This window comes from Podarcis filfolensis (assembly GCF_964270895.1).
Source record: "Podarcis filfolensis genome assembly, chromosome: 1".
Taxonomy (NCBI): Eukaryota; Metazoa; Chordata; class Lepidosauria; order Squamata; family Lacertidae; genus Podarcis; species Podarcis filfolensis.
In genome coordinates this window covers 64,321,547-64,347,983 of record NC_139604.1, presented here as the reverse complement: position 1 = coordinate 64,347,983, position 26,437 = coordinate 64,321,547, and the positions used below count along the sequence as shown (strand labels likewise).

The following is a 26,437-nucleotide window of genomic DNA, read 5'->3' as shown; positions in this document are numbered from 1 at the left end:
TTGAGCTTCTCTAAAAAGTCTTGTGGTGTAGAACGAGTGGGTTTCACTCAAAGCAAAGGGTGCGTAAATAGTTTGGTGCTTTTCATTTCTGTGTACCTCTCCTCAGATTTTGGGGTAAAATAATTTCATACTGTGGTGCTCTTTGGACACTCTTCGAATCTAATTCTCATCAACCCTGGCCAGCATGACCAATGGTCAGGGATGGTGGGACATTTGGAGTGCCACAAGTTCCTTATTCCTGTCTTAGAGAATCTTGCCACTGGAATACTTTTCAATAATCCTTCACCCACCCACCCCACCTCATTACATGCTACTCCCCAGATTTTACTTTGATATGATGGCCATCTCCCCTTCCCAAGTGTAAAAAAAGTATTTCTGCTAATCTAATGATTCTGCATTTTACATTATTTCAGTTAATTTGGACTCATTCCCTAGGTTTGCCAACTGTTCAGCTGAGTCTTGTAGCTATGCATTAAACAGGAGCTTGATCTGCACAGAGTAAGGGGTATTAACAGTTTATCTCCAAGTCGTATAAAACTTTGTCTACTGATTTTTGCATATTAAATGTCAGTTAAAGGCACAAGAGCAGAAGAGGCTTGTTCTCGTTGGTTGGCGGACAACCCTGAAAAGAACTATAGCTCAGTAAAAAGCAACTTTTCAGCCCGCAAACAATAGGTAATTGATGAGGTCTGCCTCGCTGCCTCCATTTGCATTTTGTTTCCTTTGCAGCATTATTGAATCACTAGACGAACAGAGAGTTCTAAGGACAGGTGGGTGCTACTTTACCAAATTTTCCTTTTGCTTCCTCTCTTTGCTGTTTTATGAGTTGTGAAACAGTGTATGCTCAGGGGATTTCTTTTGTCAGGCTTAGCAAACTTTTTTTGGGGTGTGTGTGTGTAAAATATCAGGGCTGTGTAATGTCAGTTAAAGCCACTGGGTAGGTGGGTGGGGGGTGTTTTCCTGGCTCTCTGCATGTTTTTCTCTATATGGTGCAAAAATATTAAATTGCATTTCTATCTTGCTTTTTCTCCTAGGAGTCCAAGACTTAGGCACCCCTCCCCCATTCCCATCTTTGAAACAACCCTTTGAGGTAGATTGTGCTAAATTAATACATGCCCATAAGCAGTCAATAGATCGCAGGGCCCCAATCCTCATAGGAACAAGCAGCCTCATGGCGGGTCAAGCCATCTGTCTGTTTAGCTCAGTACAGTGGTACCTCGGGTTTCATACGCTTCAGGTTACAGACTCCGCTAACCCAGAAATAGTACCTCGGGTTAAGAACTTGGCTTCAGGATGAGAACAGAAATCGCGCGGCTGAGACGTGGCAGCAGCAGGAGTGCCCATTAGCTAAAGTGGTGCTTCAGGTTAAGAACAGTTTCAGGTTAAGAATGGACCTCCGGAACGAATTAAGTACTGTACTTAACCAGAGGTACCACAGTACTGTCTACAGCAGAGCTTTCCAAACTTTTCATGTTGGTGACACACTTTTTGGACTTGCATGACTTTGCGACACAGTAATTCAGTTTTACTAGCAAACTGGAGGTTAAACTAACCCCTTTCCAGTCCCAAGAGGAGTGTGGGGAGTGTTTGTGTGACACACCTACACACTGCAGCCGATACACTAACATGTTGCGACACAGAGTTTGGAAAGGATTTCAGGGTTCTCTCCCGCCATACGTGCAACTGACTGGAACTTTTTTAGCTTCTGCTCTCCAGCAGCAGCAGGCAAACAGCCTAAGACAATTCAGAAACATCTCTGCCACGAAGAAGCCACTTCATTCCTCCTTCGCTCCAAGTGAGGTAATATCTGCCCTCCTAATTTCTCTCTCTTCTCTGCTTCTGTCTTCCCATCTCTATCATTCCCCAAACAAATCAGCCACTTTGCCCCAGCACTATTTCCATTCCACCTTCTCTAACATAACTTAGCTCCGCACACATCCATTTGATGTGCACCACCCTAACGCCTCATAATTGATATTAGGATCCCTCTTTTACTGCCTCCTGGTTTTAACCCCAAACTTGCAAGTCCTCTCAAATGCTACCTGAACAGTCAAACCTCTTGGTTTTATTGTAGCAACCTGCACCTTAATCACTCCATCTCTATTTTTTAACAATAACTTGCAAATTATTTGATACTAGGCCTTGGTCTCTTGTCTACTTAATAATCCCCTTTGGTTTAAGTATAGTTTGCTGCAAGTCTGAGCTCAATACTGGAAAAAGACACATGTTGAAAACATGAGTTTGTGTACACAGGAATACACCTGTTAATTTTCTGCTTGTCATGCAGGTGTTAAGAAGCAAATACACTTTGCCAATCAGCTACGTGTTGAAGAAATTGTAATGTCACTGGCTCATTTATCCACATGTGGTGGTAATGACCCAAAGCTTTTTGGTTTTGGAAAAATGGTTTTTCATGAAGAAGGACTTACTACAAAACAAGCTACCCTCTTTGGCAAAATCTTTCCCACAGGGATATCCTTACTCACCCAATGACTGCTGCATGGCTGACTATTGCAAGATATTGGAAGACTCTAAATAGAGACATGCTTGAGAGCTGGATCTTACAACTCTGGAACTTAATTTCAATGGACAAACTGACAACCCATGTCCTAGAGTCAAACAAACAAGAAAAACACTACCTTTCAATCAACTTGGCATAGTTTTATTACAAATGCAACATCGATAAAACATGGTTAAAGCCTCCTCCTGAAAACCAGGCAGCCACAGGAAACACTTTTATGAATCCATGTAAATTACATCGTTTACAGTACACTCATTTATGATTATGTGTACTTAGACCTGTGTGGGTAAAGTCCATTTACAATGCAGATAAGGAGGCACTAGAATTGTTACAGAAGCTGTTAGCATGTAAATCTTGTTTTAAATGGCTGGTCACCTGAACCACAGATTAAAAGCACTTGTAGAATCAAATAAGGCAGCTCTTTCATGCTGTTTGAAGTGCCAGGACATATTTTGGGGGAAGTGGGAACAGGTATGGGCATATCCTTGTCAAGCGAAGGTCAGCAGCTACATGGGGGGAGGTTCCATCCTCTGAGTAAGGGAGGCTATGTCTTAGATACCTCGAGAGGAGCCAGGAGCTCCCTTTTAACCTCCCACACACTTCCTTCTAAGATACAGAGCCCAGCAACCAACCAAAGCAGCCTACTGTCCCCTTATTTGCTGAAAACCTACCTGCTAGGGTGAATGCTATGGGTAGATCGAAGAAAATGTCAACAAAATAAACAACACACACAGGTCACTGAGCATATTTTGCACCCCTATGGAGAGCTGGCATGAAGCTCATCTGGATTGGAGATGATGAAAATCAGAGTATACAGGGTTGAGTGGCCAGACTAAGTGAGCTACTATTCCCTTACGCTGGGAAAGTGCATGCCAGGGCAATACACTATTATAACCAACAGGTCACAGAAGGAATGCTTAAAGGAAATTAAGCTACCATATGTTGTCTATGGGGTTAGTCTGATCAACATAGAATATGGCTCTGCATAAATTGAGGGAATGCTACTCCATCTGTAGGGGCATTGACCATCATGGACAGGACAAAAGTAGAATCACCTTCGCAGCTTTAGAGTCAGCTGTGTTGAGCTTGGGTATGGTCAGAGTACTACTTTGTCCTAGCAGAATATGGGCAGCTCCTTTTCTATAGAAGTCCTTGCCCTTCATTCCTCCCCCAATACACATTTGAGAATGGCCACTTTCCCTGCTGCTATGGGGGGGGGGGATTGTTTGCTTTTTCCTTCAGAAGTGCATTTTTGCATAGCATCACTTCTGTACATAGCAATACTTGAATGTAAAAACTAATATGGCATTGATGAAACTGTCAAGACTGCCCCATAGCCCTCAGTTTCACTGGAGACAGGAGCAGCAGGTGGTGTGAGTGCAGAATGATAATGGGCAGGCCAGAAGGATATCTAGAAATGCATCTGAGTCTAGGTGCTGAACAATGAGGGCCAGCATCCTGGATAGACAGGATGGGGAGTGTCTTCTATACTGCTAGAAGTATGTGCGATGACATTCAAAGCTGGTGAACAATGGACATGTGTGCTAACAAAAGGGAATACTTTCCTTGTTATTAAAGTGCTTGAGAATGCATGGGTGATTTGGGCCTGGCAGTGGAAACTGGAAACCAAGCAGAAATAAATTAAAAATAGCCTGCTTGCTTCATCTGTATTCTGTGCTCAGCGTATGGGCTGAATGCAAATAGTCCATTCATCTTAAACAAATTAATTAGGCTGCAAAGCTGCTCACATTTCACCAAGAACACTTTTATTAAACATGAAAGATGCCAGGGTGGTAAAAAAGGAAAAGGCCAGGAAAAACCTATGCTGTATTTTAAATTCCTCTTTGCAACAGGGCTAAAGCAAGACATTTAAATGTCCCACCACTGCAGAGTTCCCTTTTAATTTGTCCTGCTTCCCTTTATTTCACAAAAAAGCAGAAGTGAAATTTAAAGCTGCTTGCATGGTTTATGAGCACGTTTAAGGATTTCCTGATACCACCAGTTATCAGCTCAGCTAAAAATAGTTTCAAGAGCTTTGCGATCTGATAGCCTAGTCTCTCTCTCCCCCCCTCTTTCGTAGCTCTATTCCACATATAGGTTGTGGGGAGGACGTAGCCCTCCACATATTTTTGGGCTCCAGCTCCCATCAGCCAGCGGTGATGGGATCTGTAGCCCAGCAACACCCGGAATGTCACAGCTTCCCCGTCCCTGATTTGGGTCTCGTTCCCACGTTAAGCTAAGCGTGCCATCAAGTGCAGTTATGTGCTACAGTTGGATTGCTGCGCCCGAGGCTGCAACAGCCGGCACACTTATCTTGGGCGTGAGATTCCCTCAGCATCGCTGAGACTTGCTTCTGAGTAGACCAGAGAGGCTTGCCCTCTGGCCCCGCGAACTAAGCGCCAGCCCCATCGAGTTCAACAGGAACCTTCGACGCAGCGCGCCTTTCCTCGGTGCAGCCCCGCACAGGATCCGCTTCCTCGTTCAGGCTCCCCCAATGCAACGGCGGTGCAACCAGGAGCGGATCCCCCACCCCGGAAGAGCGTCCCTTCCCTCCCAAATTGGCCGCGCGCTCCAGAAAAGGGGGTGGGGGGGTGGGAGAGACGCGCCGCTTGCCCGCCTCACCCAGCCCGGACGGGGGCGGGCGGAGAATGTCAGCTCGAACAACTTCCTACTGGGCTCCCGGCGGCAGGCAGTAAAAAAAAAAAAAAAAAGCAAAAGCGACCTTTTCAACTGCTGCCAACGTCGCCGGCCGATTCCTGCCCCCTGGCAGCGTGGAGGAAGCGATGAATGGCCAGAAAGGGGAGGTGGCTGACGCGCTGCACTCCCCGGGCCGCCGCCGCCGCCGCCTGTCCTGCCTGTGCATCTCGCTCCACCCCGTCGCCGCCGCCGCCGCTACGGCCGCGCACTTTTCCCCCGGAGCCCGCGCTGCCGCCGCCGCCGCCGCCGCCACAGAGGAAAGAGGCACCGGGACACCGCCGCCGCCCGGGGCAAGGCGCGGGGCCGAGACGGCTGCGCGAGGAACCTGGACGGCGCTCCTCCTCCTCCTCCCTCTCTCCGTCCCCCGCCTTTCTCCTTCTCCTTTCTGTTTTGGCGGGCGGGCGGGCGGGAGTCTCCCTGCCATGACTGCGCCGAGGGAGCCTGAGCGAACATGAGCCGCCGCGGCGAGGGCGAATTCCTGAACTGCCGCCTTTCTCCCCCCGCCGCCGCCGCGACCATGAGGGGGCTGGCGCTGCTCGCGTTGCCTCTCTTGCTGTGCCTGGGCGAGGTAAGGCGCGGACGGTTTGGAGGACTGCCACCCCCACCCCACCCAACCCAGGCTTTCCCTCGCGTCCACCTACATGCCGGGGATCTACATGTCTCGGTCGGCGAACCTGCTTCCCCTGAGCAAACCCATCCATCTTTCGTCTTCCTACCTGTCTCTCTCCCCCCCCCCCTTCCCTTACAAGTCCCTCCTTGGCTTAAGCTAGGGCAGCCTTATACATCGTGGGTAGGGGAGCCTGTAGCTCTCCAGACGCTGCTGGACTCCAACTCCCAGCATCCCCGATCGTGGGTTATGCTGCTCGGGGCTGATGGGACTTGGAGTCCAGCAACAGCCGGAGGGGCCACCAGCTTCCCCATCGCTGCTATAAATGCTTGGTTTTGTTTTAGGGGACTGTCCCCCACCCCCGTTCAGGATAACGGGACGTCTGAGGAGAGACATATAGGATTGGGGCCGAAGTCTAGAAGAAACTGCTCTGGTCCTTTTAAAACAAACGGCAACAGGGCATGACCCTCTCTGGTTCCTAGTCACTTCTGGCGTGTGTTTGTTTTGCACCCTGAATTCCTGCAAGCCACTGTGCATCACTAGACTCATTAGAAGTCAATGGGTTTAGCCAACTATGCGCTGTTACAAACTGGCTGCTGAGGAAGTGTCCACACATGACTCTGAATGTGCCTGTGTGCGTGTGGATATATTTGCGAGAGAATCATGAAAGAAAGCTTTTGATGTACATTCTGTCTAGCCGATGCAGTTTTTCTATTTGAACTACAGATATAGGGAACTGTTGACTAGTGATTACATAGCATAGCAATCCTATGTATGCTTACTAAGGAGGAAGCAGCATTGAACTTAGTAGGACTTTGAACACACATGTTGTGTGTTTTGAAGTGATCTCTGATCATGCCTGTAAAATCACTAATCCAGATAATCTAGCATTTGATACACCTCAACTGCTTGTATTTAGACCCAGCATTTAAAACAGTAGCCAACCTTAATAATGCATGTTGGAGCACCTGCTCAAAATCACATAACTTGCACTCATTTCCCTTTAAATCGTCTTGCTGTGCTCTCAAATTAGCATGGTTAAAGAATGATAAAAGTAAAAAACTTTCCCCACCCCCTTCATATCCTTTAAATCTAAGTTTTTGGAAGAAACCATGATGTTAATCTATAATTAGGAAATGAGGGGGTGGTAGCTATTCTGGATGCCAACACAGAGTATAATTGTGTAATATTGGGTGATAGCATGGAATGGTGATCTTAATTCATGCTAGTTGCTATGGCTACAGAAATGGAAAGTTGTTTGGTCAGGATAATTGATCTGGAAAGAGATTATTGCCTATTGCCCATTAACTAATCTTGCAAATGCACCTATTAATGGTTTCAAAACTACAGTACATGTTCTATAAATCCATCTAAGCGGCGGAAAACCCAATTGGGCCAAGGGCCGCTAGATGAGAGTACTGACAGGTTGCAAGATGTGTATGAACACCTGTGTTGCTACTGTACTTGAGGCATTTGCTGACGAAGACGCAGGTATGACCCCAGGGTTTCCTACAGCCATTGTGACATGTAGTTCTGCCCTACCGTGGATGTGATGGAATGCAGATAAGGAGCGCTATCGTAAAGAAGATCAAAGGGCAGTGCGTAGCGATGATTTTAATAGGCGATTGCATTCTTTGCTGTAACATATATTGGTTATGTAGCTTAATTGTATTGGCTAGCCTAGTCTATTGCCACTGCTGTTGTCATCGTCCATTTTCCCCAAAGAACTCTGAACATGCTGCAAGCCAAAAAAAAACCAAAAAAAAAAACCAATCACTTTCCTTACAGCAGTGGAAAGAGAAGTCCATTTTATTTCTCTCTCTCTCTCTCTCTCTCTCTCTCTCTCTCTCTCTCTCTTTCCCTTGTACACAACTTTCCCGTCATCATTGCTATTGGTAGATGATATACCTTTTGAAGCAAAAGAGATGGTCGGGTCAGAGTTTACTGATTGCATTAAAAGTTTGGGTGAAAAGCAATATCATCTAATCTAACTTGGTCTGAATGTTGGTATTTCTGGGAGTCTTAATATGAGAAAAGAATCAACTTTCAGAGAACAGATGTGTAGTGTATGCACACATGTGGTGGTCCTGGTTAAGATATGGGAGAACAGACACCCCAAAGATGGAAGAATCCAAAATACATTAGGAATGGTTTTGTAGGAGAAAACTACTGCAAAGATTGGACAGGGTCACCCCATGTCTGAAACAAAAAGGCTTCTGATCTGCTGCATAATGGTATAGTTGTGGCAGTCCCTAAATGAAGTTCTCAGATGTTCCCTAGAGTTATGAGACCTGAACAACTTTATTGCCTAATTTGGGATAAGGTAATTAAAGTTGTAGGAGGTATTTGAAGAAAATAACTGCAGTTAGACCATTGAACTGCAGGCTGATGTCAATAGTGTATTGGGGCCTCCTCTAATGTCACTTTCTAAGATCATGGGTGAATGCACTTTAATGCATATAGGTATAATGTTGAAAGGGCTCGCTTCTTGCATATTAACATTTCCCCAGTAATTTATGTGGTTTTGGGCGTCTTCAGGAACCAGTTGACATTTCCTCTTGAGTAACCTTCAAAGGACCACATGCCAGTAATGGGTGGGTCCAAAGGTAAAAATCTACAGACCAGCACATGTAAATTTTGACTTCATGCAGCTAGTTTCCACACACTTGTGCCCCTTTCTATCCTCCACCTAAACAAGCAAGAGGCATTATCAGAGTTCAAGTATACATTCCAGCCAGCAAAAACAGTGGCAGGACTAGTAAGGGATGTGGACTGGAGAGACGGGGTGGGAAGAATTCCAAGGGCCAGATAAGAGAGGTCTGGAGGGCCATATTTGCCCCCCTACCAGAAAAACACCCCAGGGCCTCCAGTTCCCCAGCTCAGGTATGTCGCCTATATATAATAATCTTTCAAATATGTCAAGCCACAAAAATGAAAACTTTAGTAGTCCTCTTTCGATGGTGTGATTCTAAGTAAAGTGAACACATGAGGACGGATAATGGAGATGAGGACAAAATTCTTGGAGAGCCTTCACAAGTACAGGAGGCTGCCTGCTTCAGACGCTCACTGAACAACTCTTAGATAATTACAGGAGAGGAGAGGAGCAGGGAGTCCATCTGAATTGCCCTCCCAGAACCAGAACACCATAATGAGCATCTTTGCCACTTGGGGTCCAGGTGGCCTTGATGGCTAGGAGTGCCTTGTATCAGCATCGGCTACAGCCGTTCCTGGATAAGGGTAACTTTACTATGGCAGTCTGTACATTCGTAATTTCAGGATTGGATTACTGCAATGCTAGGCTGTGGAGATGTCCAACATTTCAGCTAGTGCAGAATGTTGTAGCTAGCGTGGTGATGGGAACAGTATGGCCAACAATAACACTGGTGTTAAAAGACCTGCACTGGCTTCCCATCTGCTGCAGGGCCAGAGTCATAGTTTTTGCACTAGTGTACAAAGACCTGAACAACTAAGGACCAGGATATCTTAAGGACTGCCTTCCCCCAGCTGAATACTGAGATCAAATGGGTGAGCACTATTAATGGTCCCCTATGGACCAGAAGGATGGCTCCAGTGAACAAGCAGTTGTGCCTTCAGTGTAGTGGGCCCTGCACTATGACCTCCGTCCCATTAGAAAACAGGTACACAGCATCACTGCTAAGTTTCAGCTGTCTGGTTAAAACTCTTTTTATTTCAGGAGGCCTTTGCACCATGCATGCTGTTCTGATGTTTTACTTTTTTATGTTGTATATTTTTATTCTTTGTAAAATGCTTTAAGACCCGTATGGGGGGGGACACGGGGGACAAAATGTAATTTTTAGGAATAAGATGGCTAAATTTGAGAATCTGAATTAACACAGCTTTAAAATAATGGATAAATGTTTCTCAACATGTAACCTGCCAGCCTGCCGAGCCTCAGCGGCTGAGCATCAGAGGTCCCTGTTCAATCCCTGACATCTCCAGGTAGGTTTGGGAGAGTGAAAACCCTGGACAGCAGCCCCTAGTGAATGGATACAATACTGCGCTAGATGAACCAATGGTCAGATTGAGTTTCCTATGTTCTCTCTGCTTCTACAGGCTTTGGGGCTGTCCCTGGTGGTCGCAAGCGGTTTAGTGCCACTTACCAAGGTTTACTTTTCAGATTAGGGCATTTTTGTTGTCAACAGCAAGCCGAATGTGGGAGTGGCCCTGTGACTCAGAGCATGGGATTGATCGCCCTGACATTTTAGTTGAAGCCCTGTGCCTCCATTGACTACAGTGGCTTTACTTGCAGATTATTCACCCTTGCAGCATGTTTAAAGAGTCGCAGATTTGTTCTGGCATATACTTTTATGGACTGGTTCCCACCTCTTCAAACTACTGATATGTCCCAAAGCTCCTTCCCACCACTTATTCTTTCTGACGTCTGCTTAATGATAATGCACATAAGCTCTTCGTTCCTTGGTGAACTTGCATTCCTTTCCCAGAAGCTGTTTCTGTGACCAAAGTTTGAGGAAGATGGTCACAGTTCCGCTATAATAAGCTTAAGTTGTGTTGCTGCTAGTTAATTAGTTACAAATGCTCTTATCACAGTCAGCATTTAATCTCTCTTACTTCCCTAATGCTGGGAGAAGCATATCTGGAGTTCTTGTGTCTACTTTACACTGAATAATGGAGAGGGAAGGGGAGTGGCAAGTGCAAAAGAGGGAGGACTCTTAGAGGGCAATTCTCTCTATTCCTGCAGCATCTTTCCATTCGCTTCTCCCTTTATTTGCCCCAAGGCAGTTTGCTAAAAAGCTTCAGTGTGAATTATTTCATTACAAAGCATCTCTGTTCAAAGCAAATATTTTGTTATTGTGAGTACAGTTTGCTGCTTCTTCTCTCTTTGCCCCCAGCCCCCTGACTGAGCATCTGTCTTTAGTTTATGCATTTACATTTTTTACACTTTATACATCTAGTTAATTTCTATCTCTCTCCCTCTCTGCCCCCAGGCCCCCCCCTTTTCCATTTCGCATGAAAAGGGTGCTTTAGAATATGGGCTTGGAAAATTTTGTTTTGAAGGAGGTCAGCAGGTCAGGGAAAATACTCAAGATTCCGAGGCATCAACATCAATTTTTTAGGCATCAGTTCAGTGTAGGGCTGAGAAATACTTCAAATTCCTAAATGCCACCATGGGCTTGTTAGTATCCAAGCAACCAATTTGATCAGCCCTTGTGATTTCTGTTTACCTATGACATTTAATGGCTTACCTTTGTTAAGTCATCATGTGAGTCTAAGTGCTGCTGTAGCATAGTGGTCAAGGATGCAATATTACACCAGAGTTATGCAGGCCGAGGGACTGGTGAAACACCAGTGGCACAACTGCTAACATCAGTGCAAGTGAGTAGCCACCATCACTTGTCCTCTCTGGGAGGAAGAACTGGGGTGCAGTAGTGGGGTCTACTGGAGGGTATCTTGCTGAGCCCCCACCCCCACAAAAGCAAAGACAGATAGGGATGCAATAATCTTCATTGGAGCAGTGCTTCCACCTGTAGAGGAATCCATCCGAGTGATCTGTCGCGTGGATGTAAAATCTCACACATGTCCAGAGAATAGTCCTATCCTTTCAATGCAGCATAGTGTCTGTGATCATCCTATAAAGCTCTGGCAGAGGATTCGTTTGCTTGCAAATGCTTCTGCTCCTCTGGTTGCTGCTATACTGAATCTGTGATGAGCATCCTCTCTTTTGTTCATTGCAGAGTTAATAAATCATAGAGTCAGTTGCAGCCAAATTCGTTCTCTGAAGCCAGACCAATTCAGAACTTAGACATTTCCCAACATGTATTCCCAACATGTAAGTATTCAGCCTAGGAAAGTACCCTCTAAATATCTGTTTCCAAATCTCTGGTAGACAAAGGTGCATGAGTCGTTAAAGTGTAGAATTGCAAGTAATGATCAGAGAATGCATGCATAAATCAAGCTTGGAGTATGGAAGTATCAGCGAAATATAATGTGTAGCCAGTGCTCAGCTATATCACATGTAGTTTTACAAAGGGGGTGGAAAGGGGGTGGATTTAAGGGCTAGCAATCTGAGAATAAATCAAGGTGATATCAATGAAGCAGACACTTCTTCATTGTCTAAATCAAATACAAAATAAAGTCAATACAGTGTTTATTTTTAGTGGACGGCAGATATGTAATCAACAGACACCACTACAATAATTCATTCTCTATCTCCATCTCTCTCTCGTGCACTTTAAATGAATAAATGAAGTTGCTATCCCATATCAGTCATTCCCTTCCCTTCTGCAATTAATGCTGTGTGAATGGTGAGATGATTCTACGATGCAAATGGTCCTGCCCCTCCCATATGACCCTGTTGCTGCAACCTCCCTCCCTACCCAATGTATTGGGGGCTGAACTTTTGCAGCAGAAAGGCGGTTCAACTCAAACAAGCTCCCTGCATGTCTGGTCTTCCTGGGTCTTAAATAAAACAAGGCACTTCCTTCAGCTGGGAAGGTTCCCTGGCTCCCAGCACCACGAGAGACCGAAGGAATGGTGATGGGTTATGCATGGGAGGGGCAGGGTCACTCTCCCTCTCATGCAATGGAAACTTGTGTTTGCGTGTGCAGAGAACAACTGAATAGGGCTATTCTCTTGGCCTGAAAGTATTTGTTTGGGACAGCTGCTCCCGGTTCTTCCAAGGCAATGGGGAAAATGACAAATAGCTGCATTACCTGCAGTGAGAAAAGGCATATCAACAATGTCACGCTGAAATTTAATCTCTCAGGATTAGCCACAACTTTTTAAATGAGAGAGAGAGATGGAAATTCTGTGTACAGTTAAGAGCTCATCCCTCAGTGAACCTTCATACCTGGAGCTTACTGTTGAGAATTTTCATGCCATGTAAATTATCTTTTGTTAGAGAAACGTGAGATTTGGAAGCATGTGGGTGTGTTGGTACATAATATAATTTTCTGATTACACAATGAGGATGGATATTACTGATTACTGCTACTAATTACAGGCTCGCTGCTGGAGAATATGAAAGTTGGCTAGCTTCGCGATATAGCAACCAAGTGCTTCCTTTTTCCAAAAATAGAGCCTCTTGCATATGGCAAGCTTAAGACTCATCTCTGCTCTACATTCTTTTTCCGCTACTCAGTTGAGATCTGCTAATTGGCTTCTATTCACTTAAAAGTAAGAGACCACTATTAGCTGCCTGCTCCTGCAAAACTTTAAAACAAAAGACAAAAACCAGAGGTTGCTAAGTGTCAGAAGACTCGTTTGGCTAGCTTTAAAACCAGCTCAAGTGGCAATCCGCACCTATAATATAAAATAAGACTACAAAGAGAGATGCAGCACTGTAAAAAGAAAGCAGCAAGAATATGCCTTGGTTCAGGTGACAATATGTATAGCCCTGACAGGCTTTGGCCGGATCCAGCAGAGATCTTTTTTCTGTTCTGTTCCATTTCTTCATGTGGCTTCTGCATATGGCAAGTCCTGTTTCTTGCGCCTAGCTCTAGCTAGCGATGTGAATTAGCCTCTTTATAGCAAATTAAATCGTAAGACAATTTTTTGTTCTGTCTTGCTTTTTCTCACATTTGCTCAGATCACCACTTTTAGCTTCACAGGGACTTGGTCAGTCGGTCAAGGTTGAAAGATAGCAATTTGCTCAAGCGCTCCTGTCCTCCCTTGGCGTAAACAAAGTGGTGGGAATTTGAACCTGGTTCCAAATTGCCATAACCAAAGCTCTTTGCCGGACAACTGCTGTGTATAGTCAATCTTCCAAACAGTCTCTTTGTTTCGCCACAGTGATGGTGAATGTATGCAAACACTTCGTTAAAATAGCAACAGATTTCATTTACATCTTTTAGGAATTCATTATGGGAATGAATTGATGGAAATTAATCAGAACCTCATTTTTGACCCTATATGTCAGGGGAATCTGGCCCAATCGTCTTCTCAATCTGGCCCACAGACAGTCCAGGAATCAGCGTGTTTTTACCTGAGTAGAATGTGTCCTTTTATTTAAAATGCATCTCTGGGTTATTTGTGGGGCCTGCCTGGTGTTTTTACATGAGTAGAATGTGTGCTTTTATTTAAAATGCATCTCTGGGTTATTTGTGGGGCATAGGAATTCGTTCATCCCCCCCTCCCAAAATACAGTCCGATCCCCCACAAGGTCTGAGGGACAGTGGACCGGCCCCCTGCAGAAAAAAGTTTGCTGACCCCTCCTATATGTAGCCAGGAAGGGCATATTTTTCACCTGAACAATTCCACACACAAACGCAAACTGTCTCTCCATAAACATGAAAAGCAGCAATTGCTCAGCTGGCAGCAGTTACTTGGCATATGTTGAAGGATGATGCCAAGAGTATGTGCCATTGCTTAACTGTTCATGTAGCTGGCTTCAGCTAGGTTGCTTGGTTTTGTCCTTTTATGGGGTTGAGATTTGCATATGCTCATTCTCTGTGTGATAGGCCATATCAGATAGGGGATTGGGGCATGGTACTTAGGCTAGATCATGCACTAGATCATGATCATGGCTAGATCATGCACAAGGATTGCACAGTCATTATGGGACAGGTGGGATGTTTGGATTGAGACCTATGGGCATCAAGTAGGCATAAATTTGAGAATGGATGCATGGAAAGAAAAGACTAGGGAGGGTTAGACTAAAGAGGCTGTCTGAAATGTGGTGAAGTCATAGGGATGGAGTTTTGCAGCAGATTGAGGTACCAAAACCATGACTTTGCAAATAATTGTTCCAGAAAGTTTATCTTCTTAAACACAAACTTAATTTATTTACCAACAGCTATTGTTGTAACTTAAATGAAATAATTCATTGTTAAAATTAAGCCTCCTTACTAATCTTGCTTTTAGGGTTTCCTAAAAGTTCCAATTAAAAAAACCACAGATATGCATGTGTACAAGGCAGGGAGACCCAGAGATATGCATGTACATGTCGTGCCAGGAAGAGAAAATTGCCTTTTTCTGCAAACCACGCCCACCTGCCCCACACCTGATGTCATATGTAATGTCAGGTGTATAGCAGATAACGATGTGAATACAAAAGTACAGTTCTAATCTTAAACTGTTAAGCTTGCTGTCAGTGCTGGCTGGTGCTCACATCAAGCCTCAAGGATCAGCTTGACTGTGGAGTTCCTCTAGTGCAGGTGATTCCTGCCTAAAGTTGGGCTTGATGTAGTCAGCTGATTGACACTGTCAGGAAGCCCCACAGGGAGCTGCAAAGAAGGAAAGGAAAGAATGGTGAACGTAGTTAATATGTGCTCCCAATTCTTTCCTTTTGAGGTTGGGTTACCTGATGATACGGTGATGTCAGGTAATCCGTCTACGTGGAGTAGAAAGCTCGATCCTGTTCCCCATTGCTGACTTAAGATGAGTCCAGCTAGATCAGCCTTTCTAGTCCAGCTTTCTTTTCCCACAGTGGCCAACCAGGTGAGAAGCCTGCAAGCAAGACATGAATGCTACAGCTTTCTCCCCACTTGTGGTCCCCAGCCACTGATATTCAGGGGCCTTATGGCTCTGCTCATGAAGATAGCACATAGCTATCAATAACCAGTAGCCACTGATAGCCTTTTCCTCCATTAATTTGCCTAACCCTCTATTGAAGCTGTCCAAGTTTCTGGTCATCTCCATATCTTGTGGATGTGAATTTCATACCTTAACTATGCACCTTGTGAATAAATATATATTTGTCCCGAATCTCCCTCCGTTCAGCTTCATTAGAAGTCCCTCTCTTCTAGTATTATGAGTGAGGGAGAAGTGTCTGCATCACCACAGTTTATTGCGTATTTAAGAAACAGGCTACCTTACTCATATGTTCCAGGTCATAAGCTTGCGTGTATTCTACCACATATAAGAATGCCTGGCAGATAAAAATGTACGTATGCTAAGTATGTATGCCATACTTGTTGTAAATCAGTCAACCAAGTAGAAAACCGTACCACCCAGAAAATTCTTTGCCTATATTTACTCTCCTGCAGTCTAGCTTTAAACAAGGAAATTGACACAAGGAAATTGTGAAGTACTAATGAACTGACCTCTGGTTACAGATGCTTCAGGTTACAGACTCCGCTAACCCAGAAACAGTACCTCGGGTTAAGAACTTTGCTTCAGGATGAGAACAGAAATCGCGCAGTGGTGGCGCGGCAGCAGCGGGAGGCCCCATTAGCTAAAGTGGTACCTCAGGTTAAGAACAGTTTCAGGTTAAGAACAGACCTCCGGAACAAATTAAGTTCTTAACCCGAGGTAAGGTCTGAACCCATAAGGCTGTGATCCAAAATTTCACTTTAGCCATGAACTCAAGCCACTCCTATTCCTTCAATCCTCAGTCAACATTTGCAGTACAGGAGCAATAATACTGAACTACCTTGCAAAGCTGTCATTGCCAGATCTACAAATTTTGCTCTGGAGGGCAAAGGTTCTACCCTGCAGCCTCTCCCTGCCCCCTGTCTCTCTGAGAGCAGCAGTGCTGGGTTAAGGGAACAAAGAGGAGCAAGTCTTTATCCCCTTTGTGCCCCATTCAGGCTTCCATAGAATGTCCCACCTTTTGGCCCGCTCCAGGAAAAGGAATGTGAGGAGGAGTGTCAATGGAGGACAAAGGGGAGAAACTTTTCCACCATTGACTGTTGTCATTGTCCTGCCACTGGGCTGGCCACTGCAGCTTCACACTTTCCTCTCCTTGGGGTGGATAAGGAGGAGGGCTTTTCTTGGCCACTGTAGATGGGCCATAGCCAACGACACCTCATCCATTGTCAGGGCCTGAATTCACCTTTACATTCCTGCTGGTTACGTTCCTAGTGTCCACCCACCTCTTTGAATATGTGGAATCTGGCCAGAACATAAGGACTGTGATGGGGCTGCAGTGTGCCTCTGTCCCATGCAGGATGCTGTTCTGCTGCCCGGGGCACGTATCCCCTCTTGCCCCCAGGCCTAAAAGTTAATCTGCAAATTAACCTACTAGTATTAGAGGTAGTGGATAGAATGCATATGAGGTGCTTTGAATGCTCAGAAAGCACTTTATATATTGAATTGTGTACTTATGCCCTGCTTTCCATCCAGAATTGACTCACAAAGTAGTTTACAACAATTGAAAACCATCGCGAAGAGGCGCTCAAAAATGTTAGCCATAAATTGTTTGTATGAGAGGATATTATATAAGAGCTACCCCCACAAAAAAACTGAATATCCATCTGTGCAAAATGACGGTTAATATTGTATAGATGACAGTACATAATATGAGTGTAAATATTGACACGATCCACCACCCCAGATATTAGCAGATTAATATACTTTCTGGGAGAACCCTAAGCAGTACTATTTCCCTATCATTTCTAATGCGCTGCAGTATGTGGTTTAACTGGTTGGTGCTTACTTTCAACACTCAAATTAATTCACATTCTTTACACCCATTTGAGGATTGGTTTGCTGGCACAGCGTAAAGAGTGAAGCCTTTGAGTCTTTGCTGATAAACATTAATCATCTTGGCTATATCAGCAGTGTGAAGCATGTTCTGGATTTTTTTCAGTTCTTTGTGACCCTTGGCTAACTGGTGGCAAGAAAAAATTCCTTAACTAATAAACATTGTTTTAAATAGTCAAAGTCCCTTTTCTTCCAAGGCAACTATGACACTCATAAGCTATGCAGTTACTGCTGGGAAAATGTAGCCCCAGTGAAACCAAAGCTACATAGAAATAAGTCCTATTGATCTCAATGAAACGTCCTTCTAGGAAAGTATATTTAGGATTCCAGTCCTAAAATCTCACCTCAGTACAGTGTAGCTCAAAGCAAGGGCCACAGCTTTTTCCATTGCAAGCAAGTAGTGATCTCTGCCATTGGCATCACGCCAATATGACCCGATTGAAAAATCCAGAAAACAGATGCAGTGTACCACTACTGGTTCTGTGCGACTTCAGAATGAAGACGTGAGGGTTACAGATTTGAATGCTCTCGTATGTTAAAAATATAAAACACAACCCCCACTCTCTTTCTACATGGAAGGCAAGCACACCTGCCTGTCTCAGAAAGTCACTGTGCTGGTTTGGATGCTCAACCACCTACTGGAACTGCCCTATGTGGTACAAGGTGAACCACTTCAGTACCAGCACCTTGGACTCTCAAATCCCCAGCAGCAAAGTAAAAACTGATGGCTGATAGTAAAAGATGCTGGGAGGTCCTGAAGAACCAGTAGGGCCACAATCCTCCTCTCCATCTTTAGATGCCTATCATCCTCTTGGGTCACACTAGTAGCAGTTTCTATCTCGGGTCCTAGCCTACTGGCTCTTTAAGAGGCATTGAATAGAGTTACAGTATTCTCTTTAAATCTTACTGTCTGGAGTGGCAAGGGTTAGACATAATAATAATAATAATAATAATAATAATAATAATAATAATTTTTTATTTATACCCCGTCCTCCCCAGCCAAGGCCGGGCTCAGAGCGGCTTACAAGCAATAATAAAAACAAGATGAATGATTACAACTTAAAAACAAAAATAAAAAACAACATTAAAATAATGGAACATTAAAATATTAAAATGTAGCCTCATCGCAGGAGGAGAAGGAAAAGAAAAAAGAAAGAGAGGGAGGGAGGGAGGGAATCAAATTAGCTCCAAGCCAAAGGCCAGGCGGAACAACTCTGTCTTACAGGCCCTGCGGAAAGAAATCAGGTCCTGCAGGGCCCTGGTCTCATGAGGCAGAGCGTTCCACCAGGCCGGAGCCAGAGTTGGAAAAGGCCCTGGCTCTGGTTGAAGCCAATCTAACTTCCTTAGGGCCTGGGACCACAAGGGTGTTGTTATTTATGGACCTTGAGGCTCTCCGTGGGGCATACCAGGAGAGGCGGTCCCGTAGGTACGAGGGTCCTAGGCCGTGAAGGGCTTTAAAGGTCAAAACCAGCACCTTAAATCTGACCCTGTACTCCACCGGGAGCCAGTGCAGCTTGAAAAGCACTGGGTGAATATGCTCCCATGGCAGAGACCCCGTGAGGAGCCTCGCTGCAGCATTCTGCACCCACTGGAGTTTCTGGGACAGCTTCAAGGGCAGCCCCGCGTAGAGCGAATTACAGTAGTCAAGCCTGGAGATGACCGTCGCATGGATCACTGTGGCCAGGTCGGGGCGGGAAAGGTAAGGGACCAACTGCTTGATGCGGTGAAGGTGGAAAAATGTCGCCTTGGCTGTTGCTGTAACTTGCGCCTCCATGGAAAGGGAGGCGTCAAGGATTACACCCAAACTCTTAAGGGAAGGCAATGGCACTAATTGGGCCCCCGCAAGAGAAGGGAGTTGGTCCCTCATCCCCATGCCATCCCGACCTAGCCATAGGACCTCTGTCTTCGGTGGATTTAGTTTCAATCTGCTCCCACGAAACCATCCAGCCACAGCTTCCAAGCATCTGGTCAGTGTGTTCGGGGCCGAGTTGGTGTGGCCATCCATCAGCAGATAGAGCTGAGTGTCATCAGCATATTGGTGACAGCCCAGCCCAAAGCTCCGGATAATCTGGGCAAGGGGGCGCATAAAGATGTTAAAAAGCATCGGGGAGAGAATTGCGCCCTGCGGCACTCCACACACCAAGGAGTGGCGTGACGACATTTCCCTCCCTAGTGCCACCCTCTGTCCCCGACCAGAGATAAAAGAGCACAACCAGTTACGTGCTATGCCCTGTATCCCCACGTCTGCGAGGCGGTGGTCCAGAAGATCATGATCGACCATGTCAAAGGCTGCTGACAAATCTAAAAGGATCAGCAGTCCTGACCCGCCTCGATCCAGTTGTCTACGGAGATCATCTGTTAGGGCAACCAGAGCCGTCTCCGTCCCAAAACCAGGACGGAAACCGGACTGAAATGGATCTAATGCCGATGTTTCCTCCAGAAACCTACCAAGCTGTTCAGCAACCGCTCTCTCAATTACCTTACCCAGGTATGGAAGATTTGAAACTGGGCGGTAATTGGATAGGTCTAAGGGATCTAATGAAGTTTTCTTTAAGAGTGGACACACCACTGCTTCCTTCAGTTCCCCTGGGAATGTCCCCGTGTCAAGGGACAAATTGATAAAAGGCCATTGCAGTGCTGGTACTGCATGGCTACAGATCAGAGGGGGAAATCCAGGTGTTCCATCACCTACAAAGATCCTTCGATGGAAAGTTCTTTGGAAACACAACAAGACTTTATGGAGATCATGCAGCAGTATAACAATTATTTCACTTGTTGGTTGAGGAAATAGCATTGATTGATCCTATCTCCATAAATGTTGCTTATGAGCCTTGAAATGGCACTAGAGAATGACGGAAACATGATATTTCTCCTCAGGTACTTCTCCTTTTGGTGAATTGCATACGCAGGCAATTCTCTTTGAGTATCGCCAGTAAGATAAGATGATGGATTTATCTTTGCAGAGTGTGTTTCTAACTCCCATTTCTGGGTTTCTCTGTAAGTGGTGAAGGCAAGAACCGTACGCCATGTTTGATGGGGCTCCTTGACACCATATGGGGGGGCAGGAGAAAGGGAGGGCAGAGAAAGAGAAACTCAACCATGGGTTAGCACTATGTGGGCAAACTAAAGTGAGCCCATCAAGTACTGGTTTTCTTCACTTCCCTTTCTTCCTCTCACATGGGTGGGAGATGACTTCAGTCTTCAAATAACAATGTCACTTTGTGCAATACAAATCAGGAAGCCTGGATTACAACAAATTCTGGGAAATTAAACTGGTCAGCTTCATAACCTGTTGTCTGACGCCGGCTTGCTTTGAAACCACAGTTTGTTGTAACCCAGGTTACTTAATCTTATGAAACGACAGCATTCTTAAAAAACGAAACTATCTCCAGGCCACATAGGAGGGAAAGGAGCGGGGAGTTCTCAACACAACTGTTTGCTTGAGCTTGTTGCATTCCACCCATGTAGCATTAAGCCGTAGTTTAGTGTTACATGCAAATACAGCTCTTTGTGTGTGAGTGGCCCCCCTGCTATCCACAGACCATCTTCTATGTCGATTCTGGAACAAAAGGCTCATTAAAACAATCCCACAGCAGCATAGGAACTGCCTTGTACTGTCCATCTAACTCAGTACTGTCTACACTGACTGGCAGTGGGTTTCAGGCCCACCCATGGATGCCATGGGATCGAACTTGTGACCTTCTGCATGCAAAGTGGATGCTCTGCCAAGGAAGCTATGGAGTTGCCAGGAATCAAACCTAGGATGTTTGGCATGCAAAGCAAGCATTCTACCGCTGAGCTAGAGACCCTGTTTTGTTCCTATATGTTTTATATCTATCATATATAACTTCATATATAGAATTAGATATATTTTAATATTAAATTAGATAATTTATTGCTATAATAATGCAAGGATCTCAATGTGAGGGATGTTAAAAAAATAAGACTATCAGATCAATAAAATAGAAACAAAATAGATGCAGGAGCAGGGACCAAACCCCCCAAAAAACCCCAAAACCCTTGAATGAATAAAGCAGCCCACTTAAAGTTCCTGTTGCAATCAAACAGAAAGCTGCTTTTAAAGCTTAGGAGTTGCTACTTGTTCAGTAGTGGCTACCAGCGTAATGGTTGGACTGCCAAAAGCAGGGGTCAGCAACCTTTTTCAGCCGTGGGCCGGTCCACCGTCCCTCAGACCATGTGGTGGGCCGGACTATATTTTGAAGGGGAAAAAAATGAATGAATTCCTATGCCTCACAAATAACCCAGAGATGTATTTTAAATAAAAGGACACATTCTACTCATGTAAAAGCATGCTGATTACCAGACTGTCCACAGGCCGGATTGAAGAGGTGATTGGGCCACATCCGGCCCACAGGCCTTAGGTTGCCTAAAAAAAGGTAAAGGTAAAGGACCCCTGACAGTTAAGTCCAGTCGCGAATGACTTTGGGGTTGCGGCGCTCATCTCGCTTTACTGGCCGAGGGAGTCGACGTTTGTCCGCAGACAGTTTTTCCGGGTCACTTCTGGTGAAACCAGAGCAGCAGACGGAAACGCCGTTTACCTTCCTGCTGGAGCGGTACCTACTTATCCTCTTGCACTTTGATGTGCTTTCGAACTGTTAGGTTGACAGGAGCAGGGACCGAGCAACGGGAGCTTACCCCGTCGCGGGGATTCGAACCACCAACCTTCTGACCGGCAAGCCCTAGGCTCAGTGGTTTAGACCACAGTGCCACCTGCATCCCTAGGTTGCCTACCCCTAGCCAAAAGGTTCTCAATGATTGAACTTACAGAGCAGAGAAGTACACCTGGAAGAATGTGTTCTCTCTGCTAGTTTCTTATGCAGTGAGGGCCAGTGCTACTAGGATGTGCAGCAGAGATAGGGAAAGAGGGCATTCTCATAGCTTGCTTCACTAGGGTTTTTTTTGTACACCCCCCAAAATTACCTTTTAAAAAGGCAAAACCCTTGTACAACTATTTGCATGGATTATCTATGTCTTGGTTATTCCGTTTTACTGTGATGCCTTACTGCTATCCTATAAGGATTGAACTCCGTAAGTTTCCTTAGGGGTTGTAAGAAACTCACCACCACCACTGAGAAAGTAGAGGAGGTATCACACTTTTGGGCAACACACACACACACACACACACACAGAGAGAGAGAGAGAGAGAGAGAGAGAGAGAGAGAGAGAGAGAGAGAGATGTGATGTGATGTTAGCTTAAAAGCTTTGTGCTATAAATTTAGTTTGCAAAATACTAATACTAGGCCAAAATGACTACTGCAACACTGGCCTCAAATTATGAAGGGGGGGGGGGCTTGCCAGATAATACTCTTTGCCCAACTCTGTAATGATGAAATCCAGATGGGTACAGAATACCCTTTTGGAGACTTCCTATCCAACTACAGTGCATAATACGTTTGCATTGTTCCATTCACTGATAATCCACAGATGATCAAGTGTGCCTTCCACACCCATCGCTTGCTATGAGGTCATTATGAAAAATGCACATGGGTTTAATCTGGCAGGCTTTGTATCTGAGCAGGTGACTCATAGTGCCACAGCCAATTTTGTATTTTTTTGTTATTAAAACATGCTAAATAGCTTCCTGTGATGAATCGAAAGAGCTCCTGAACTGGATGCCACAAATGACCTTTGAGTTTAGGATTTCGAGTGCAAGTTTGCTTAGAAATTGTGGTGAGTTCTTCAGAAATGTGTTTGTGTAGATGTATGGATGGACAACAGATGCTCAAACTAGAACCCACAAGCATACGCAAATTTCTGCTTTTGTATCTCGGGTGTAAAGAAAGAGAGAAAAAGATGAGAGAATGAGCTGTGAGGTCCCGAGTTCAAATTTCACCTCAGCCATAGGTTATTCAACTCACCTAAGACAGGCTACCACCACTTAGCCTCAGTCTGCCATTTGTTACAAGGGGGTAACAAAACTGGCCTACATTACAGGGTAACTGTGTAGATTGCTGAGATCATGTACATGAATCACTTGAAAGGGTAACCAGGATTAGAAGTTGAATTTTCAGTCCTTGGGGTATAGTGTTGCTAAGTTTGAGTGATTAATGCTTAAGGAACCATGCTGTGACTAGAACTTCCTACAACTGAGAACGAAGTATACTGGAAACTAACAGAGCATGCAAATACTGGAAGGAACAAGATGCCTCCAGGCTTAGTAAACATTGCATCACACGGAAGTTTCTGGAGGGGAGAGCTAAGCCTCATCTGTTGCAAGAGTAACGTTTTATACACGTATGAAGTAAAAAATGCTGTTGATTTTGTGTTCCTGAAAAAGAAAAGCGGGTCATTCGGCATAATCAAGTTGTGAGAATACTGGATTTCCTAGGTTGCCGCTGGATTTAGAATCCAGTGTAAATTAGCAGGAATGTAGCCCAGTTCACAATGAGAAGGTGGAGATCACCCCTGCGGAAGATCACAAGTTCAGATATTAGTTGGTGGGTTTAAAAATGGGCATGAGGCAGTTTTGCAACTGTGAGCCTTTGGGTAGCCTCCTCTGCCCCTGAATTGTTAGTTGTAAGTGGTGGCATAGTAGTATGGTCGTACCTTGGATCTCGAACGGCTTAGTTGCCGAACGTTTCGGCTCCTGATCAACAACCAGAACGGATTCTGTTCAACTTCCAAGGTATTAGCCGTAGTGTGGACCTGCACCACCAACCTCCATCTTGATTCCTCCGAGTTCACTTGCTTCTTTACTTACAACCAGTTCAGAGGGTCGGCCTGGCTCTCTGCTTCCTCCTTGGCTTTTCCTCCTTTACAACTCAGCAGGAAAATGGGGACAAAACTAGCATTAGTTGGCTCTGTTAGTCATTGGCTCAGCCTCCATCTACAGTTGGGTTCCTTGCTTTCTCTCCCACCAGGGCCTATTACAATGAGTAATAGCAGTAAATAATATAATTAATGACATCTGTGGCTTGTGCATCTAAGGACATTAGTCAAAATTTCATGTCTCCCCCAACTCCCTTTTTGGGTTCTTTATTTTTTAAGAAAGAAAAGAAATGGAAAAAAAATGGCAATAACCCATGTCGCGTGTACATTTCAGCTTACAAGCAGTATCAGAAAATCCAAGATCAGCAAAATATTACAATTTCAGAACAGTTTCTGTGTTTCCTCCCTCTCAGTTCCCTACTGCAGCTTTACAGAATAAATCTTGAACACTGATGCCCCTGCTTTCTGTGCATTGATTTCGTTCATTCTGCATGCGTAATAGATGGGAAACATTTTTCCAGAAAGTTATCCAAGCAGAAAGGGTTACATGGCCCATTAATTTGAGCTACAGTTTGTCCCCAGCTAAAAAGTCACATATTTTACCAAGCCAACTGCAGTGGTACCTCGGGTTACAAACACTTCGGGTTGCAAACTCCGCTAACCTGGAAGTAGTACCTCAGGTTGAGAACTTTCCCCCAGGATGAGAATGGAAATTGAGCGCCGGCGGCGCAGCAGCAGTGGGAGGCCACATTAGCTAAAGTGGTACCTCAGATTAAGAACGGTTTTGGGTTAAGAACGGACCTCCGGAAAGAATTAAGTTCATAACCCGAGGTACCACTGTAGTAATAAGTGGCAGATGCTTGCCTTCCCAACTACTGGTAGTTGCCCCTTGCAAATTTAGCAAACAATATCAACACGAATATTTTATTTATTTATGGGCAGTATCCAGGGGCTTTGTTCTGTTAACACAAAGAATTACGCTTGCACAATGGAACTCCTCCCCTCTCCTCTCCCTGTACCCTTCCCTAAACTCCAGAGAATTGAGGGAAACACCAGAACAGATTTAGGGGATGCACAGGGGAAGAAGAGGGAAGAAAGCTCTGTTGCGCAAGGGTAAATTCTTGCACTAATGGAATGAGAGACTTGGTGCTTCTTTGAATGCAAGATGATTGCTTGGGGCTTCTCATTGCATTTTATCCCCACATCCTTCTTCCTGTGACAGATCTATTTATTATTTAAGTATATATCCTTGTGGAATCCCCAAAGTAGCTAATAACAAAATATACAACAAAATGCAAAATAAATCATTAAAACATATGCCATCATACCAGGTCACATTTTCATACCATTTCTCACATATCTTGAAGCAGGTTGAAATGAACCATTTGAAATGCCTATTTATTAGTACTGACCCATTTATTTATTTATACTTTTTATTTATTGCGTATTATTAATAAATAGACATAATTAATTATTAATTTTTAGATGTACAATATATAATCTGCTCTAAGAGTGTTAGTATTTGTTATATTGTACATCTAAAAATTAATAATTAAGTCTATTTATTCATAAAACACAATAATTAAAAAGTATAAATAAATCAATCACATGTTGTGAAGTAAGGCCAACAGTCTTCATTCCTCAAATGGTTTACCTGTAATAAATAATTAATAAATGCAGTAAATTTTTCATTGAAACCTACTCCTTGCCCTAAAATGCTTTGTTCCCTCTTTAACAGGCTCCATTTAATGTCTCAAAATCTTTCCTTTTCCTTTTGCGTGACTATTAATTTTATAATATACAGTTGTTCCCATAGCTTTCTTCCAAGATCTGATTTGTTGAGTTTCCAGTTGCTTTTCCGTGACTTCGCATACAAAATCCTGGCTGCCGTGATTATATATAGTGCTGGTTTTGATGTTCTGGTGCTACAGTACATGAGTTTTTTACATAGTTCAGCAGACATAAAAGAGGATCCAGTGGAACTTTGTACAGCAATTACCGTATCCCAAAACCTCTTAGCTTTGCTACATCCTTATCATAACCACAAAAAGTCTCCCTTATCTGTGTCGCAGGGCCAGCACTTAACCATTCCCCTTTCTCCTCAACTTTAACTGACTTCCAGGGAGCCCAGTGCCACTGAGATAACATCTTTACAGAGATTCCCTTATAGTTATTTGCAACTGAGAAAGTAGCCGACTTGGAGAAGGGCTTGTCAACCTTTTGCAGCCCAACATTTGGAAACCTGAGAAACTGTTATGGGAGACTATGCCCCCCAACCATTGCAACCCCTTCATCTCTTACGACAGTGTGGTCTTCTCATGATAGGCGTGGGTGAACTCACAGGAGGAAATCTTTAACAATGTAGTAAGGCGCAGATGTTTTGTAAGGTAAGACAGGACCAGCACAAGGCAAGTCTTCTTTACTGGTCCCCATATGGATTTGGGCCTTAACTCTGATCTTAAGCCAACAAGTTTTTTGAT

The 26,437-nt window shown here is 44.5% G+C and overlaps 1 protein-coding gene across 1 annotated transcript in view; it reads left to right on the top strand.

Annotated features, from left to right (window-relative positions):
• Window positions 1-1,673: 1,673 nt before the first annotated feature.
• Window positions 1,674-26,437, top strand: part of LOC310750573 (receptor-type tyrosine-protein phosphatase eta-like) — an 87,120-nt gene continuing 62,356 nt past the window's right edge. Inside the window, exon 1 of the mRNA XM_083588974.1 lies at window positions 1,674-5,786. Coding sequence (XP_083445100.1) covers window positions 5,670-5,786 — 117 coding nt within the window. The 5' untranslated portion in view covers window positions 1,674-5,669. The remainder of the gene's footprint in view (window positions 5,787-26,437) is intronic.